Genomic DNA, 20,238 nt, shown 5'->3' on the forward strand with positions numbered 1-20,238 from the left:
TTTGTGCTGATGTTGTAAAAATTTGGGCCTGGACTGCTTATTGAATAAGATGTAATACAGGACATAATACAGGACATAATACAGTACTTTTTTTAATAATAAGAATTAAGAATTATTATAAATTACGACAGCTCTTGAGTAATAAACAACATGTAAGATATGGGCCCTATTACACTTTACTTTTACCTAGGAGTGCTTAGTGAGGAAGGGGAATCTAATATTCCTCAGTTCCTTTAGTTCAATATTGTATTTTAGGTTTATTTTCATTATGTTCTACTATGTTATGTGTGTGTTATTGTTTGGTTGTTTTTTTAATTTTTTTTTTATCTTGTTTGGAGCAAACTTTGCTGATGAAGGATGCTCACATGAATCCCCTAGTACAGTTCCAGTACTTGAGGAGCTTTATTTTGGACCTTTTTTTATTATTATTATTATTCTAGGCTGTTTTCCCTTCTGTTCGATTCCTCACAGCTCGTTAAAATAATAGGAAACTTAACATACGTGTGGTTTTTGCTATCTACCTATTATCAGTGAAGTGGATGTGGCTCGTAAATCCACTTCGTCAAGCTAAAGCCCACCTTCAAACAGCGCCCTCGATTTCACGTCAATCATCCCGTTCTCAGTCTCTGATTGGAGCAACGCGACAAACGTCAACCGTTAAATCCTTGCACCTTATTTGTGATTGGCGGGGGCCGGCGATGAGGCCCGCCCCTACGCGGATTGTTTGGAGTGGTCAGATGGAGAGAGGGGGACACACAGGATGGCAGCCCGGACTGGAGTAGCCTAGCTGTGGACATGTGGTCGAAGTGAATCCTGAGGTGAGGAAAAGCCGAGCTCGGTGAGCAAACCATTGCATTTCATTACGCGTACATTTAGAATACGCCCGTCCAGGGCTGCACATGCATCGTTAAGTTGGAGTAATTGCACTTCCATCGCTGTGTTTTAGCTATTTTTATGAGAACTAGGTTCAATTTGGTTGACACAGCGTGTGGCATTTGCCTGTATCTGTGCATACATTGTGTTTGTGTGAAGGGTTTTATTTACCCCAACCCTCATAACTGAATATGGTTGGAGAAAATACTGAGGAAAAGTTTCCCTCTCGTCGCGCGTGCTTCTGATTTTTTGGTGCTGGACTAAACGGATATCTGGGTCACAGAGAGCAGCAGCGCTGTCGACGTTACGATTGATTACAGTTGACAGCAAATGTGTTGAATTTGTCCTGTTTTGCATCCTCTGGACCTGTTCAGTAACTTAACTTACTTCACACCTCTTTTGTTTTCATGTTGGGTGCTGGTCTCAGACGACCCACGACTTAAAGGGGAACTCCACGGAAATGTCCAAATTTCTGCATAATTCAGTCTTTGAGATGCAAAGCCACTCATTCGGAGAGCTTTGGTGGGAAATGGACCATAGAGAAGTGTATCCGTGCAGATTTTCAGCTTTACAATAGCAGCGATTGGAAGCAGGGGTTGCAATGTCTGTAACACAAATAGTAGGATCTGCTTTCTCAAATGACTAGTGAATTTATGCATGCAAAAAAAATAAGTAATTTTGATGTTAAAATGGTCATAAATCTGAAAAAGAAAAGTTTTGTTCGTTGCTATTTTGCCTCTTCACCCCCTGCACGTACCTCTGCACTTTGCATGCATCTGAAAATTGAGCTTTAAGCCAAAATCCTGTCTCAAAATAAAATGAAACAACGTCCCAAGCATGAAACGGCAAATTCCTCCTCCTCCTCCATTTAATGGAATGACCGTCTTTGAGGGAGCCTTTAGAGGCTTTCAGATGTCTGCTTCCAGTCCTCACCACTCTACAAGTTTCCAAGGAATAGGACTTTTCACATCAAACCGCTCTGAATGACTTTGTTTGCATCAAAACTGTTGTTTTGCAGAAAATGTGAAAGTTAGGTGGAATTTCCCTTTTATAGTAACCTAACCTTTTAAGGGAGCAGCGAGAAGCTATTTGGTACGAAAAACGGCCCAGAAATGTCACCCGCAGTTTTCCTTGCAAGGAAACGAGCATGGAGAGACAGTGTAGGAGACCTGCATCATGCCCAGAGTTATCTGCAATGCAATATTGATGGGATTTTACGAGCGGGCTCTACTTGACTTATGAATAGGTAATGCAGCTGCTCTCTGCTCCTTAATGGAGCTGCTGTGGCAGATGAAGCAGGATGAGCATGGCCTTCTGTCTGCGCACACACACACACACACACACACACACTCTCTCTTGCACAGACACACACAGGATGGACTTGATTAAGTTAATGGCCGTTTTAACACCCCATGGCTGCTGTTTGCCAACGTTGCCATTGTGTATTCAGAACATGTGAGTGTGAATGTGAGCCGTTTCGGCATGTTGTTTGTATCCAAAGTGGTCTGAATGCAGTGGGCTTGAGACTCTGAGAGGAAGAGGAGGAGGAGGAGGAGGCAGGAGCGCTTTTCTTTTATTTTGAAGAGAAGACGAAGCAAGGGAGGCCGGGGGAGGTTGGGGGAGGGAGCGCCGTGCATGGGAGCGCTCCTCTGTTGCCGTGTGAACGGGCCACTATTGTCCCGGCAACCTTTCAGAGTGGTTTCCCTGAGGTCCCTGACGCTCACCCCTCCCCCATCTCCCTCTGTCCCACACACACACATATATATAACCCAGGCTAACTCACCATCACTGTCCCATCCTGTCCTAACATACGCAGCTCAGAAATACACTCCGGTTTAGATAACCTACTTTGGGGCACAGTCATACACACGTAACGCAGGCTAGCCCACCATCACTGCCCCATCCTGTCCAAACAAATCTCCTTTTGATACACTTTGGTAACCACACACACACATATATATACATACACACATACACAAACAGGCCAGCTCACCCTCAGCCTCTCATCCTGCCCGAACACATACGACTCAAGAACACAATTGCATCTCACACACACAGACTCAAGGAGATAACACAGCCACGCTCACAATGCCTCTCTCGTCCTGCCAAAACACATACAGCTCAAAAATACTCTTCAGTTTGCTTTGAAAGCCTACACTTTTGGTGCACACACCCACACACCCACCCACCACTTCACACACATGCACTTACCCAAGGCGTATAACACAGCCCCATCACACTCGGGTGCTGCTGCTGAAACGCATACAGCGCAAAAATATTTTTCCTATAAATCTTAGGCACGCTCACCATCACTCTTCCATCCGAAACACAGCAACAAAAATACCCTGTTTCTCTTCTATAGCTTTTATGATGCCACACTAACACAGACTAGCTTAAAAAACTTTAATAAACACTTTAAAATATTCTGGGTCAGGAATATTTGACACGGCGTGTGTCATTACTGAATAGTTTAACATGCATGTTTAATATCTTTTTTCTTCTCCCATCATTTCTGTTGGGAAGCAGATTTGCTCAATATTGTAATTACACAATACACTCAACACACATTGTGTAGTAACACATTAAGGTGTTTTATTAGCCTAAAACAGCGAGATGGTAAAAACAGGCATTTAGTGTATCTAAAACAACACATGCTGTTTCTCAGCACACTCCCTAAATAAAATTACTGTGCAATCTAAATGAAATGTTGTTATTTTTTTAGTACATCACATTTTAGTGTACAGTCTTCTGCTACAGTTTGGGCACCCCTGGGCAAATTACACATTTCTTATTGATATAAGTACTAAATGCCGCCCCTGTAGCTAATCAAACCTAAAATCCTAATGCATAGTAACTGTCATTTATAACATAAAAAAAAAAATCACCAGTGTAGCCCATTTAAGGTTTAGACACCCTGTGCATTACAAAGGCTCAGACCCTTATTAGTAAATCAGAGCTGGGTCAGAAACTGTGCCCTATTAACTACATAGTGCACTAAAAATCCCACAAAGCACTGTAATATGTAGTGTATAAATGATGTACACATAACAGATATGGGATACCCATAATCCATAGCATTGTTTGAAGATCAGCACAGAGCTTTTCTAAGGAAGACTGACTACCAGATTGTTTATGTGACACACTGTGCTGTTCACTACCTTGTGGAATTCTGTTCTCTATAATAGTGCTCTATAGAGTGATCTGGATTGTTGTATGTAGGGGATAGTGAATAGTGCAGTTTCGGACACTGCTAAGGTCAGAGGCATGCCATCAGCTGTAATTGGGAACTCTCGGCTGAATCCAATTCCCAAACTTGATAAATGCTGTGACTTCCAGTGTTGTACCAACACCCAAATCCTTATAGGCAAGTCTTTGCAACGCTACTGGCTACCAGTCACGTCAGACCAAGCTCCCATCTGTATGAATGGGGAGAGGCCAGAACACTCTGAAGGTCAGATTATCATTTTATACCACATTTAAATCACTAATGAAATCTGATTAAACCTCGAATAAATAGTCTGTAGCATTAGGCTTAATAATGCACAAAAAAAAAACAATTCACCTGCTGTCATATTTTAGCCAACCTCACGAACCAAAAGTTAACTCCGATGATGATGGAGGAATTGAATAAATCTATGCAATGTCTGGGAGCAACCAAACTGTACTCTCCTAAACAGCTGGAAAGATATTAATTACTTTAAAGACATTCTTTTCCCATAAAAAATATTAGATGTTTTTTTAGAAGCATAAACACAGTTACTGCCCAGATAAAGGCGTTTACACAGTGCTTAGATGCCGAAGCATTTTTGCACAGTAGGTATATAAACACTGGCCAACTCTCTCTCACTCTCTCCTGCTGCCAAAATGCACTCAAAAGCACTGCTCTAGTTCTCTTTGATAGACTTTGGAGCAGTCTCTCACACACACACACAAACTCTCAAATTCTGTATCTTCCTACCCACACACACACACACACACACACACACACACACTCATAATCAAACTCCTAAGAACATACTGGCTGGTATCTCATTTTCTGTCTTTCTTTCTGTCTCTCACTTTCTCTCTCATTCTCCCTTCCTCCTTCTCTCTTTCTTTCCGTCTTTCGCTCCAATGCCCTGGTAATTTCAGTGTGTTGCATAATTAGAGCGGGCCGTGTCCACGCTACCGTACACACTGAAGTCATGGCACTGTGGAGAGACACGGCTCCTAATGAACGCTTTCCGACACACACACATTCATACTTCATTACACAGGAACAACGGGCATGTTCGCGTGGGGCCTAATTGGCCTTTCCGTGATCTGCCTCGAGATGCTTTCTGCCGTAGATACTGTTGCTAGGTTGGACAAGCTTTACTGAACTCTGGTACAAATTTTATTTATTTCAATGAGGCCCTGTATCATACAACACACCTGAGTTACACATGATTTTGTTCGGGATGTGTGGGGAAAAGGGCAGATCAGTTGTAGTTATCATTGTGTAATTGAGTTAACATTAGCCTATTGTTAACAGAACAATAAGAAGTGCTTACTGATACACACTCTCTTAGACAGAATCTGGGCTCAGCCAACATATGAGTAACCCAGAAAGCAGCTGTATAACGCATGTATGTCTGGACTTAATTCTGACAGCCCCCCAGTACAAAATCCAGGTGATATCCAAGTGAGCCCATGTGTGAACAGAGCAGGTAGTTTTCTGGAGAATCTACACTGGGTGTGTTGATGACATAATTACAGAGTCTGTAGCCTCCTTTGCCATCTTTGATTCTTTGTAAACAAAGCTATTTTCGCAGTGTATGTTTTGCGATCTGTCGTGCCTTCTGCACTAGACCATTTTCGTCTCTGTGCTACATGCGTCATAATGCCAGATAATATCTGGTCCTGATATTCTAGACATTTTTCAGAGTTTATGTGTGGAAAAAGGTTTTATATACACTCTTAAAAAAGGGTTCTTTAAAGGCTTCTTTAAATGAGTGCCTCGAACCTGCATGAAAGTTTATCTGGGTCAAAGAGGGTGATGCACCATTCTACTATGCAGCTTTGCTTAGGCTGGGTTGGTTGTGGTTATAATTGTGTAATTGAGTTGACGTTAATCTGGTGACATACTACTTGACTTTTCCAGCCTGACAGTTTTTAATTGGCTACAGCGCTATGAAACTCTGAATGCGATCACACACTTTTTTACAGAATCTGCAGGTCAGTCAACTCTTCACTCTTTGGCCATTGTTAACACACATGCAGATCTAAGCTAGCTTTTTTCCTTCTCCTGCACCTACTACCAGATCCACCCTGAGGTTTGAGGCTCATTAGCAGATTTATGTAATAGATAAGCGGAGGCTCATGAGCAGATTTTATATAATACACGTATGTAATAAATATATATATAAAAGTCTTCTTCTCTCGGGCCTGTTATCAGATTAGATCTGTCTGTAGATTTGAGGCTCATGAACAGATTTAAACCCACCAGACCACACAGACCACAGTCAGCATTCAGTGCCTGGAATCACCTTACCATATTACGCTGACAGATGTACACAAACAGCGAAGGTTGCAGACTGGCTGCTCACTTTGGCATGTGGCCTAGGTTCAAGGTTGGGGTGTACTTTTGAGTTTCCTCAGCATTACATTATTCTACATTGTCTACTGAAAGTGTTTAATAGCACAAATGTTTGTTTACGTATTATTATTTATATGAAAGTAGTAGTAGTGTTGCATCTCCATTTTCCATTTCATTGTATTCCCCTGATATGCATTAATTTCTTTGTGATTTTATTGTCCCAAAACCAACCGTAGGTTATTTCTAACATGACCATTTCCCAACTTTTTCAACCCTTTAGATTTGTACAAGCTGCCTGTTACTGCGCCTGTAAGACTGCTATATGCAAGTGACCTATGTTCTGGGGGGAAAAAAACAGCCAGACAGAAACTAAACTGCTGTAGGCTGAGTAGGCAGATATAGGTATGTAAAACAGGTCTGTTTTTTGTGACATCACAAAAATGATGAATTCAAAATGGACGGTGGTGTGAAAAGTACATTTTACATTTAAATAGGGCACACTTCAAATTTCAGTTCGTAATGGCTGAATGTAACATTGGGAAACAAACATACGTGTGTTTAATTACTTTCTGAATTGTTAATAAACAGTACGTATGCCTTAGAATTTAAAATTCAACATGTGAGTTAATCATGGATGCTCATCAGGGATACACATAAGACTGTATGTATGTATGTGTATGTGTGTGTATATATATATATATATATATATATACAGTGAGTCCAAGAAGTATTTGATCCCTTGCTGATTTTCTTTGTTTGCCCACTAATAAAGACACTATCCTTCTGCACTTTTAATGGTAGATATATTCTAACATGGAGAGACAGAATATCAAGACAAAAATCCAGAATATAATTTTAAAGAATATATTTTAATTAATTTGTATTTCAATGAGGAAAATAAGTATTTGATCCCTCTTGCCAAACACACTCAATACTTAGTGGCAAAGCCTTTGTTTGCAAGCACAGCGGTGAGACGTTTGTTGTAGTTAACCACAAGTTTAGCACACACACCAGGGGGAATTTTGGCCCACTCTTCTTTGCAGATCCTCTCTAAATCATGAAGGTTGGTGGGCTGTCGCTTGGCAACTCTGACCTTCAGCTCCCTCCATAGATTTTCGATCGGATTGAGGTCTGGCGACTGGCTGGGCCACTCCATGACCTTAATGTGATTTTTCTTGAGCCAATCCTTTGTTGCCTTTGCTGTATGTTTAGGGTCGTTATCATGTTGGAAGACCCAACCACGGCCCATTTTCAGATCCCTGGCAGAGGGGAGGAGGTTGTCCCTCAGGATTGTGCGGTACATGGCTCCATCCATCTTCCCAGTGATGCGGTGAAGTAGCCCTGTACCCTTGGCAGAGAAACACCCCCAAAACATTATGCTTCCACCTCCATGCTTGACGGTGGGCACAGTGTTCTTGGGGTCATAGGCAGCATTTTTCTTCCTCCACACATGGCGGGTGGAGTTGAGGCCAAAAAGTTCAATTTTGGTCTCGTCTGACCACAAAACCTTCTCCCAATAACTTGGTTCATCTTTCAAATGATCATTGGCATACTTGAGGCGCGCCTCCACATGTGCTCTCTTCAGCAGGGGTACCTTTCGGGCACTGCAGGATGTGAATCCATTGTTGCGCAAAGTGTTGCCAATTGTTTCCTTGCAAACTGTGGTCCCAGCTGCCTTCAGGTCATTTGCTAACTCCTGCCGAGTGGTTGCAGGACGATTTCTGACTGTTCTCAGCATCATTGCCACCCCACGAGGCGAAATCTTCTTTGGAGCACCGGGCCGAGGTCTGTTGATTGTCATGTTATACTCTTTAAACTTTCTGATAATTGCACCAATAGTTGTTACTTTCACATCCAACACCTTACTAATCTTTTTGTAGCCCATTCCAGCTTTGTGAAGGTCAACAATTCTGACTCTGAGGTCCTGTGACAGCTCTTTGGTTTTACCCATGTTGGAGACTTGAAATCTGTGTGATCTGTCTGATTCTGTGGACAGGTGTTTTTCACACAAGTGATTAGTGAGAACAGGTGGCTTCAGGTCAGGTAACAAGTTGATTGGGAGTGTCTAACTGGTCTGTAAAAGCCAGAACTGCTAATGAATACTAAGGGATCAAATACTTATTTCACTCCATGAAATACAAATCAATTAATATATATTCCTTAGATTTATTTTCTGGATTTTCTTTTTAATATTCTGTCTCTCCATGTAAGAATACATCTACCATTAAAAGTATAGAATGATCATGTCTTTATTAGTGGGCCAACGAAGAAAATCAGCAAGGGATCAAATACTTCTTGGACTCACTGTATATATATATATATATATATATATATATATATATATATATATATATATATATATATATATATATATATATATATACACACACAGTATTTGTGTTGTGCTGTGATTGCAGATGATAGATGGGTGTGTTAGTGTGCTATTGTTTGTGTGTGTGTATGTGTGTTCTTGGGGTGTGACCTCATGGCGTATTGTTCTGGCCCATGTGGAGGACAGGAAGTGGGAGATGTGACACAGAGAGGAAGAGGATGCTGGGAGCTGGGTGTGGAAGCACAAAACAGGAAGCAGGAAGAGGGGTAGATAAGATGGCCGCTGAGATGCCTTCCCTTTCCTTCATCCATTCTCTCCACTTCTCTCTCTCTCTCATCCTCTCATGCTTTCAACCCCCACCCCACTTTCCCAGCCAATCACGTGCCAGATGGCTTCTCAGCTGGCCGTTCCCCTACAGGGGTCAATATTTTACAGCCCACAGCATTCTTCATCGCATCCAGTTACACTCACTGACATGGCTGCAGTGACCAACCTCACCAAGGCCATGGATTCGCTGTCAGGGGGTTCAAACTGCATCCGAAGGGGCCGATTAGGCTTCATCCATTACAGGATGTAGCTGTAGATTATATTCTGCTCCACAGAATCTCCGCCTTATTGTAGGTCTGTGTCATATGTTTGAAATGGTTATTCCGGTCATTTTCAAACACAGGTCAGACATCTGTGTCGCTATTGCATGTGTGTGTTTTTGCTAACATATGTAGAACGTGTGAATTCCCTAGAACTGGACAGCCATAAGGATGAGCAGGATTAGTTTGACCGTATCTTCTTTTGCTAATGCCTCGTAATCCTGGCCACACGAGCTTGATGGTGCCTCCTCTTAGAGGCTGCAATAGACTGGTGTGTTTACAGACTGCCAGACATGTCCCTGTCACCAGATGTGAGCCTGTGGTGATGGATTTGGGGCAGTTGTGTTGAAAAGTGTGAGGGAGCTTTCAGGGTTAAAGGTCACGTTCTTGTGACTGATGTGTGGTTGAACAAACAAGTGGGGAACAGCTGGGCTGGGGAGGGGGGTTGTTGAGCCCAAACTGAGCTTGAAGACCAGATTGAACAGTGTGTTGGGCATTGATGTGGCGAAATGAAAAGTCTTGGCAAAATATATTCCAGTACAGTATCATTTACAACCCTTTTCAAAAGCTTTGCCTCGACTGCCTACGTGACAAGACGTCTAATTAGAATGAGTATAAATGTAGCTAAATGCTGCCCCGTTTATGAGTAGCTTCACAACCTTTGATGAGGTCCTCAAGGTAGAGGTAGAGCACAGGGCTTTTGATGACAGGGTCGACAAGCTGTCACTGTTGGACCCTTGAGCAAGGCCCTTAACTTTCCCTGCCTATGTGTGCTCATTGTCGTTGTGTGTGTTTGATCACTGCATGAATGGGTTAAAGGGGAAGGCCACATTCCGACACAAATACTGAATATGGTTGGGTTGCCTTGTCTTGATTCGATTTGGAGTAGCTGGAAACCCAAAGAAAGAAAGGCATTTTGGGCCACTTTCAAAATGTTGAATTGCAGGACCTGCCTAGTGTTGGTGAGTAGTGAGCAAATGCTATTCAAGCTATGTAGCAGTTTGAACAGCCTTGACTCTGCCTTGACCTTTGACATTGACACACTGTGTGTGTGTGGGGGGGGGGTATGTTGCAAAATGTTGTTCTACCACTTGCAAACACCAGCTGACCAATACAAATGCTCCAGAAAGTAGTATAATTTAGGGTGCACTGATACCACTTTTTCCACTTCTGATACCAATATCATAATATTAGTGTATTAGTCTATATTACTATACTAATATATATCTATATTACTACATTACATGACATTCACATGACCATGGTTTCAGAGACATAAAAAATAAAATTGCTCCAGGTTTGGCTCAAGAGCACGTAAGAATACAGCATAACAGTACTGAGCTTGAATCTACAGTGGCATCTGTCAAGAGGTGGATATATTAGGCAGCAAGTGAACAGTCAGTTATTGAAGGTGATGATAAAAAATATTTTTTTTCATAGTTTCTGCTTTCACTGATATAATTCCAATATCATTGTCACAGCCTTTTACACATACTCACAATCTTTGTTTCCTGCTAAAATGTCTTGTGTATAAAACTAAGCCTATAACTGTATGTGTGTGTGCATCTGTGTTTTTTCCATCAGGTGTGTGTGTGTGTGTATGTGAGGAGGAAGCATGCCGCTGGTGAAGAGGAACATTGAACCCCGGCATCTTTGCCGGGGGGCGCTGCCCGAGGGCATCGGCAGTGAGCTGGAGTGTGTGATGAACAACACCCTCTCTGCCATCATCCGCCAGCTCAGTAGCCTCAGTAAGTACACACACACACTCACCATAATGCATAGTCATATTCTTTTGGCCCTTTGAAGCCATGATCTCTCTGTTTGACCTGTACCGTACATGAACACCAGTGCGGATTTTGGTTACCCCTTGCTAAACAGTCATCATAAGTCGGCACTCTACACTCCTGGTGCGTGTTTACTGTTTAGTATATATCTTTTCCAGGTAAAGCAGCATTATGGGAGAATTAGTAGGTCCTTCTCCTGTGATCCCCTGCAGACTGAAGGCTTTTCACATGCATTTCTGGACAAGCTGAGAGATACAGAACTGTCACTGAAAGTGAAAGAAGCATGTGGACTAACACAGCAAAGTAATATTAACGGGTTTTACACGAATATGACTTTGGTTAAGATAAGATAAGATAAGAGTCCTTTATTAGTCCCACAGTGGGGAAATTCTCAGTGTCACAGCAGAAAGGGATAGCAAGACACCCAGTTACAAAAAAATGTAGATAAATAATTTACACTATATACACAATATAAATAAGAATTAAAAAAGCAATAGCAATATTATTTACAATAGCAATATTAGTTACGCAGTTCTCGCGAGTGTTGTCCTGTCTGCTTCACCAAGGTTACACAGTGCAGTTTCTGGTTTTCTGAGCCCAGAGTAGCAAATAATAGAGATGCTACCATCCCTATTACAGACCAGTGGAGCATTAACGTAGTTTGAAGCTGTTATTTTAAGGTAAATATGCCACATAATGCTACTTTAATTTCTCAATGTCTTCCGTACAGTCACTGGAGAAAGAGGACTTGTTTAATAAGGAGCTAGTGTAACAGCAAAAAGGCTTCCTGATTTAACAGCTCATTTTGGTTAATTCTCAACTGAAGTAATACATTCCCGTTTCTGCTTCTTTGTTCTGTGTGTCCTCTTTAGCTGAAATAAAAGGCCCTGTTAGATGCGATTAGCTCAGTCTTGTCGCTATGCCAAAGACTGATAGCTCTGGGATGCTTGTACAACATTAAAACTCGACCTTAATCGCGACCTGTCACTAAACACACGTGTGTACTCAGCTGTTAAGAGCAGTTAAGCCGTGGCTAAATGATGAATGAATGTGGATGTTGTGTGTTTATGGGTACTAAGTCAGTCAGCTCAAACAGAGGCTCACAGAGCTATAGAACCAATCCTGTTTTTTTTTTTTAACTATTGTAACTGCTTTGCAGTGGACACAGATACTGAACCTGGGTACGGCTAGTTTAGGATTCAAATTAATACCCATACAGCACAGTTCCACACTGGCCAATTAAAAAGCACCATAAGTCCATCAAGTCCATCCTTATACAAAGAAATCACATTAAGTGCCTTAGTTATGTAACCTTCTTAACCCTTAGAAAGGGTTATTAGTGCTGATGGTGGTAACAAAATGCATTGGCTTCTGAAACATCCCAAAAACAAATGACTGCTGTTTGCAGGAAAGTTTCAAATAAAAAAAGAAATTTAATCTCTGCGCTTATAAGGATTAGTCACTTTCCCCTCTACCAGTGTCTGTCCATCCATTTAGTTTTTTTATCCATCCATCTGTGCCTTTACCCTATAACCACACTCCAAATTCTGTTTTTCTTTTCAACCCTTAGCACCACCCTTAAATGATTGTGTGTGTGTGTGTGTGTGTCTGTGTGTGTGTGTGTGTGTGCTCGTGTTGTATTGTAGATGCCTGTAGTGGGAGTGGAGAGGAGAGGGGCTTTCAGCAGCAGCTGTGGGTTAAATATAAATGACTGAGCACAAAAGCCAGGGGGCGGAGGGGTCCTGTGTGTGTGTATGTGTGTTTGTATATGTTAGAGTGGGAGTACACAGCAACATGGCGTGTGTGTGTGTGAGTGCGTGTTAGAGTGGAAGGATATGTAGTAAGGGTGTAACAGCATATCGTACTGTATCCCTTACATATTAACAGAACTGTTGTACTGTAGCAGAAACCTTTTTCAGGAAAGCATGTATATTGTTCATATTTTTAAAAATAAGACCATGCATTAAAAAGGATATAACCTTAGTATAAATATATTCAGACGAAAATGAGAAATTATGTCTTTGTTTAAAAAAATGGGTTGATTGTAAGCTTGTTACAAGAATGCAGGTTTGATTTCAGATTTCTCCTGGATGCGCAAAGCTGTCAAATCCAGCAGCATCTCACCTGATTTAACTTGAAATATTGTTAGTGAGGTCAGGATGTTTGACCTCACCCCCAACTTCCCAATATATCCCAAAGGTATTGGATGGAGCACCATTAGTTCAGAGAACACAGCTCCACTGTTCCACAGCTCAGTGCTGGATGCTTTATACCCCTCTAGCCCACGCCTGGCATTAGGCAAGGTGTCAGTAGGTTAATGTTTCTTTTGTTGTTGTTGTTCCAGAAAATCCTATTCTTTTGGTACTTGTTCTCTACATAAAGAAGCTGAATGCATTCATTAAAAGGAATGTCCACAAATATTTGGACGTACAGGCTATCTGCATATCTATGTCTTATTGTTTGTCAGCCTGTCCTTCTGTCTATCTGTCTATCTATCTGTATGTCTACATATCTCAGGGGTATTATAAAGCACATGTCCTTTTACTTTATAGTTTTTTTGTTTGTTTGTTTTTTGTTTTTTTTTTAACGCTAACATGAAACCACTCTAAATGGATCGGGCTTACCCAAACTTTGTCATTCTGGAATATTATAATATATATATATATACACACACGTAGGCAACTTTCTTTATCATTTCACATCTAATTATGAATATTGTGAATTCTTTTTGTAGCAGTTACTTGGATATGAAAGTGTTGCGTGTGTGCGTGTATGCTGTCACAGGTCAGGGTTTCTAAAGAGTCAGGCCACTCTTCCTTCCTGGAAATATTTTCCTGAAACTGTCCTGCAGCTCTTTGTTTCACTCTGCTGGTATAAATAGCTTCCATTGTTGGTTCTGTCATTAATTTTTGTCCTGTTCTTTTAATACACAGTAGGGGTGTAAAAATACATCCAGAGGTCTTGACTCTGTATTGATTTTGGACCGTTAGAGTGGATTGTAGTCAGATGCAGTAAGATTTAAAAAAAGTATGAGCTCACTATTTTGGCCTAATGAAAGTTCTCTCCTCTCCTGTCCTGTAGGTAAGCATGCTGAGGATATATTCGGGGAGCTCTTTAAAGAGGCCAATATGTTTTATCTGCGGGCAAACTCCCTGCAGGACCGCATCGACCGCCTGGCCGTCAAGGTCACACAGCTGGACTCAACGGTGGAGGAGGGTGAGTGCCTTCTGGGAAGCCACAGCTCCGGGTCATCACTTGATACATTTCAGCGTCAGCTCATTCAATATTACTGCTAGAGTTACACGGCCCTGTCCTTACGTCAGTGGTGCCGGATGCCCAGAGGAAAAATACAAATAGCGACTTTTGTTTCTTTCTATCCCTTGTTCTGATTAACATCAGGAAAACTTTGTACAACTGCTTCACTCTATGTCCAAATCTATGGAGACACCTGCTCATCTGATATTTCTTCTGAAACACCAGGGATTAATAGTTCATGGGGCATAATGATTTGTCCTTCCTTTGCTTTAATTACAGCCTCTGCTCTTCTGGGACAGCTTTACATTAGATGTTTGAACATTGCTGTAAGAATCTAATTGCATTCAGCCCCAGGAGAGTATTAGCGAGGTCAGGTATTGATGTTGGGCGATCGTTTCTGCATCGCAAATACCACTCCAACTCATCTCAAAGGTGTTGGATGGAGCTCCATCATTCCAGAGAACATAGTTCCACAGCTCCACTGCCCAAAGGGGTTTATACCCTTTATCTGATGCTTGGTATTGGGCATGGTGACCTAAAGCTTGTGCAGCTTCTCCATAGCACATGAACACATTTTACACCAGCACACAAGGACACAGCATATCAGTGTCAAAGACTGTGTAATTAAGCTCATCGTTCTGTTAAAATAGTCCCACAAAATATTTAAGAGCATGCCGTGACCAGTGTCTCTTTCTCTTTCTCTCTTTCTATGTTGTGTGTGTGTGTACAGTTTCTCTTCAGGACATTAACATGAGGAAGGCCTTTAAAAGCTCTACTATCCAGGACCAGCAGGTGGTGTCCCAGAGCAGTATTCCCAACCCCGTGAAAGAGATGTACAACATCAGCGACAAACCTCCACCCCTCAATATCCTCTCACAGTACAGGTGTGGCTTACTCTGTGTGTATGTGTGTGTGTATCCTAGGAGTCTAATACATTCTGAAACAGTCTGATAGTTAGTGCAGCACACAGTGTCACTGCTGGTCTAAGAATGATACACCACTGTAATAGTATCTGGTCAGCAGTGGCCCTAAGGTGGCCTTATATGGCTAATTGTAAACCTGCAAAGTAACCCTGTATGGTGGGTGTTTCTAATCATTTTTAAATATGATTCCACAGAACTGTACTAGTTATACTTACTACAACACATTGTAGTATTCATTCCTTTAAGTTGCACCCATTACTGACACAGAGGTGCAAATACAGACACACAGCTTATCTAGTCTCTGTAGAGAAGTAGTGCCAATAGAATATCGGTCTGTGGAGCAAATAAACATTAACCTATTGACATGGCTAATTCCAGGCATGGGCAAGAGGTGTATAAAGCCCCCCAGTATTGGAATGATGGTGCTCCATCTAATACTTGACGAGTTGTGGAGTCCTCACAGGAATGCCCCAATCTAGGAGAAAGCCGTCCCTGGACAGTAGAGACAGTTACCCCAACAAAAGCAGGAAACATTCTTTTTTAAGTACCCTTGATTACAGAGGAAACAATGAATGAGCGGGTTTCCTAATACTTTTGTCCATATAGTCTATGTGCACACTTGAATGTCACTCTAAAGGAGTGTTGTTCAAAACATTCAGAATTTCATCATGCACAAATGTAAAAAAACAAACAAAAAAAACTAAAACACACAGCATAGCTTGAGAGACTTAAAGATGGAATTCAACATCAGAAGGAATGTAGGGCAGTCATGAATATGCAAGCATGACAAATGTAGCGCCTATGCAGGTTAATTCTGAAAGCCTTGAATATCTCTAAATATTTTATGCGCTTCGAGTGGTGATTGATTTGCAGTGACATTCCAAGGGACTCCAGTTGTTGTGCAACATACGGTTGTGAGTTTGTGTAAATACATAATGGTTCTCGGTGCACTTAGGAAGCGTAAAATAAAATAAACAGTTTAGTCATCTTTATTGTACAGATGCTTATGTAGCCTCTAGTCTTAAAGGGCCCTTGGATCCTGCATTTCCAAGTTTTCCCTGAGATACACTTTGACATTCATATGGTTTTATGTATATAAATAGGCATACTCTACTAATCAACCTCACTTCATTTCATTGCAGTTAAGGCAGTGGTTGCTCAGTGGTTATAGCACCAGGCTATAAATGACACGGCTGCAGCTGTTGGACCCTTGAGCAAGCTGCTCACTGTATCACTCTATGTGTTTGCTCACTATTGTGTATGTGTGTCCACTGCATGGATGGGCTAAAGGCCAGATTCCATCTGTGTCTAACACACATGGTGAATGTGGTTATCTTGCCTTGTAAACAGCCTATTTCTGTTAGTGTTACTATAAGACATAAGACCCTGATTAAGTACAACTTGGCTCTTTAATCTCCAGTAATGGTGATCAGTTGAGCCATGACTTGGCCATATATTCAATGTGTTTTGACATCTGACTTTTCTGCTTCTGAAGGGATGATAACAAAGAAGGGCTAAAATTCTACACGGACCCCTCCTACTTCTTTGACCTGTGGAAGGAGAAGATGCTGCAGGACACAGAGGACAAGAGAAAAGAAAAAAGAAGGCAGAAGGTCTGATTGCTCCTTCATACACATGCTTTTCCTTCTTTTCAAACCAGTGTTGGCATGCTGTGTGACACTGTCTGCAGACGTTATCTCATTTATGCATGTCAACATTTGTATGGAACTCTGAACAGGAGCAGAGGCGGTGTGTGGACGGCACGCTGCAGAGGGAGGTGAAGAAAGTGCGGAAAGCTCGAAACCGCAGGCAGGAGTGGAACATGATGGCCTTCGATAAGGAGCTGAGGCCCGACCACCGGCACACGCACTCGCTGCACAGAGGGGCCTCTTCTGAAAGCTCCATGTCACCAGAGAACAGGTCAGAGAATACGCCCACCAGCACACTGAACATACGTGCGGACACAATCACATACACATACTCGGACTCCCTGTAAAGAGAGGCTCTCTCTGAGAATCCAAGTAGACAAGTAGAAGTCATAGGCAGATGCTTTAGCTGAGCAACCATTGAGACATTTGAGCATTTGCACACTTTGAAAACACAGTAATATAACCCGAGTAGCTAGGTTTCCATCCAATCCATGCACATTTCATGCACATTTTGGCATAAAATAAACATATTTGATAGATTCAGCAAATAGAATCCACCAGCATAAAAATGTCATTCAAGTGTAGGGTCCATATCAATGTTCTATTGTCTGTATATATAGTTTTCCATGATATGGGCCCTACAGCAATTCCATAGCTATTTGAGGGTGCAGTGCACACAGACCTTCAGTGGTATTGCACAAGTGAAACTTAATATTCTCATTCTCTTTGCATTAATTATAGAGCCCACGGTCAAGACCACCTGGACCATGGCTATCTAACCATGCCCAACCATGCTGGCCATGCCCACACATACTCTGGCCCTCCACCCAGTATGGCAGCCCTCTCAGCTCATGCCCATATGAGTATGGAGCAGGACTATAGGGCGGCATCTATGGCCTATCGCTCTGGTACACTGGGCCGGCCACATCAGGCTCCGCCTCCTCCTCCACCCACAGAGTCCATGAACGGCTCCATGGCCATGCCACCTGTGGACTACAGGTTTGTACTGTCTAGTTTGAACATCTATATATATAATATAATTAACTAATTGCATGCCTGTATAAGAATACAATAAGAATAACTTGCATAGTCACAGTCTCAAACTTTATCCTACCTTGGAGCACCCAAAATTCTTTGTTTGTACATTGCTGTTCATAGTTTTCAAAGGAAAATCATCAAAATGTTGCCCCCTTGTGGTGAAAATCAGAGATATCCTCTGTCCATTGCCCATGACAAAAGCCTTTTTCAAAATGTCTGGATATGTTTTTATTTTAGAGTAATCGCATACAAATTTGTATATAATAAATGGCATATTTTGCTTATGAATTCTTCTTTTCCTTTGTATACAGTATGGATTACATGAATTCAGGACCATCACCTCCGCCACCAGCTCCTCTCATTCCATCAGCCCAAACGGCTTTTGCTCTGCCCCCCATGGGCCCCATCCCACCTCAAGGCCATCCAGGAGCAATGGGTGCAGGCACAAGCTACATCCCGCCTGCTGCCCCTGTCTCTGGACCACTGGCTGCTCCTCCTCCACCAGGTCCCCCACCTCCTCCACCCAGCACCACCCAGTCCATCACTCCCAAACGGCCGTCTGTCCCCAATGAGGCGCAGCCTGCCAATGATGCTCGCAGTGACCTACTGGCTGCCATACGTATGGGTAAGACAATCTGTAAAAGCAAATGTAACCGTATATCGCATAAAAGTGCAGTACCTCACAGTAGTTCACAATTAATTAGTTACATTTTGTAAACGTTTAGAAATCAATATGGACAGATACAGCATGTTAAAGAAAATATCCCATGTCTGTGCATCTCTACGTATAAATCCTAAATCGAATATTTTGCTACTTCTGTATGTCACATTATACATCAGACCAAAATATACTGTGGTAAAAACAGTATTGGTTATGATATCTATTGTAATGAGAATTGGTTTATAATATTCTATAATAGTCATAAAATACATGAAATAGTTCTGTAAGATTGTAATAAACCAATAGGGGTTTGGTTTGGCTGCCATAATATTATCCTAACATTATCCAAAGTCAGGCAAAGAGGCAAAGAGGAGGAAACTGAAGAAGGCATAATAGGTCATCAAACAATTCTTATTAGATTAATCAGTCATGTAAATAATTATTAGCAGCAGCCCAAATATAGTGTAATTCAGTAGACATTAATAGACTAATAGATGTTAGTGGGCTCCCTACGCCCTCTGTAGCACACTACCTAGGCACAAATTGAATGGCTGCTCTGCTGAAACAGAGCATCATTTGTCTAACAAAGAGCCATTTGACCTTCATCCATATATGCACAGTTCCCTACTGGACATATAGTGTACTATTTTGGTGTAGAAGCCAAAATCCCATAAATCACATTGTATATTTAGCCAAAGCTGCAAAAAATGAATACTCAGGAGACATCCAGTACACTGAAAAGTTGGTTAGGTACAGTAACAAAGTAGATGTGTTAATATGTGTTTTTGCCCCATGTAGGTATACAGCTAAAGAAGGTGCAAGAACAGCAGGAGCAGCAGGCGAAGCGGGAGCCAGTGGGCAATGACGTGGCCACCATCCTGTCCCGCCGCATAGCTGTGGAGTACAGCGACTCTGAAGACGACTCGGAGTTAGAAGACAATGACTGGTCTGACTAGACAGCACACAAAATGAATCGTTCTCACACAGCCATGCACACCGTCAGTCTTCCGTGTACATTAACAGTGCAGTATCTACAGCACCTAGGCATAACAAGTTCTTGCATATGTGAATAAACCCACGTTAGGATGCCTGTCCAGCAGTTTGCGTATATTTTAGATCAATAGCAACTTCCCCTTGACTTTAAGCAGCTGAACTTTTTCCATTCTTTTCTAACGATTTTTAACAAAATTGCTGTGAATAGGCATTATGAGTATAGTGAATAGTGAAAGAAATTATCACAGTATGGTGAGAAGATCCACTTGGGGGCCTGCATGAGAATAAAGCTCTGCATGAGAAGTTACAGGATGGAGGTCATTTAATGTTATACAGCATGCGTGAGCATACTGAGTTGACTGATTATACAGTCTGTTTGGTAATGCTCGCTCAAATGTGTCTGATCAGTTCGGTCTGAAGCAAAGATAACTGTGAGAGATGAAGGAATGGAATAGGGTTGGCATGGTGACGAACGTGTGAACTCTGGTCTCATGACGATAATAATAAAAAAACAGATTAAAATGAATCATGTCACGTCTGTTCCTGGCCAACCGGGCCTCTAGTCATGGAAAGAAGAGACTTGCGG

The 20,238-nt window shown here is 41.8% G+C and overlaps 2 protein-coding genes across 3 annotated transcripts in view; both read left to right on the forward strand.

The window, feature by feature from the left end:
• The window catches only part of rpl21 (ribosomal protein L21), a 260,187-nt gene that overhangs the window by 211,428 nt on the left and 28,521 nt on the right, over nt 1-20,238 (forward strand). The window lies entirely within an intron of this gene.
• wasf3b (WASP family member 3b) lies at nt 732-20,178 on the forward strand. 2 transcript variants are annotated; one of them, XM_072689046.1, is made up of 9 exons: nt 732-838; nt 10,934-11,097; nt 14,215-14,349; nt 15,119-15,272; nt 16,807-16,924; nt 17,050-17,231; nt 17,702-17,959; nt 18,310-18,623; nt 19,458-20,178. In XM_072689046.1, exons 2-9 carry the CDS (start codon nt 10,965-10,967, stop codon nt 19,613-19,615), a joined length of 1,452 nt encoding a protein of 483 aa, XP_072545147.1. In that variant the 5' UTR covers nt 732-838; nt 10,934-10,964; the 3' UTR covers nt 19,616-20,178. The 2 variants fall into 2 exon arrangements, with proteins under 2 accessions (XP_072545147.1, XP_072545157.1); XM_072689056.1 differs by having other exon boundaries at nt 733-818.

This window comes from Salminus brasiliensis, chromosome 1 (assembly GCF_030463535.1).
Source record: "Salminus brasiliensis chromosome 1, fSalBra1.hap2, whole genome shotgun sequence".
NCBI classification, from domain to species: Eukaryota; Metazoa; Chordata; class Actinopteri; order Characiformes; family Bryconidae; genus Salminus; species Salminus brasiliensis.

Bases quoted from the DNA above. Each gene is read 5' to 3' on its own strand.
- wasf3b (XM_072689046.1), top strand. From the start codon at position 10,965: ATGCCGCTGGTGAAGAGGAACATTGAACCCCGGCATCTTTGCCGGGGG. The intron at 15,273-16,806 runs GTGTGGCTTACT...CTGCTTCTGAAG, and splicing joins AATATCCTCTCACAGTACAG to GGATGATAACAAAGAAGGGC. The intron at 17,960-18,309 runs GTTTGTACTGTC...CTTTGTATACAG, and splicing joins ATGCCACCTGTGGACTACAG to TATGGATTACATGAATTCAG.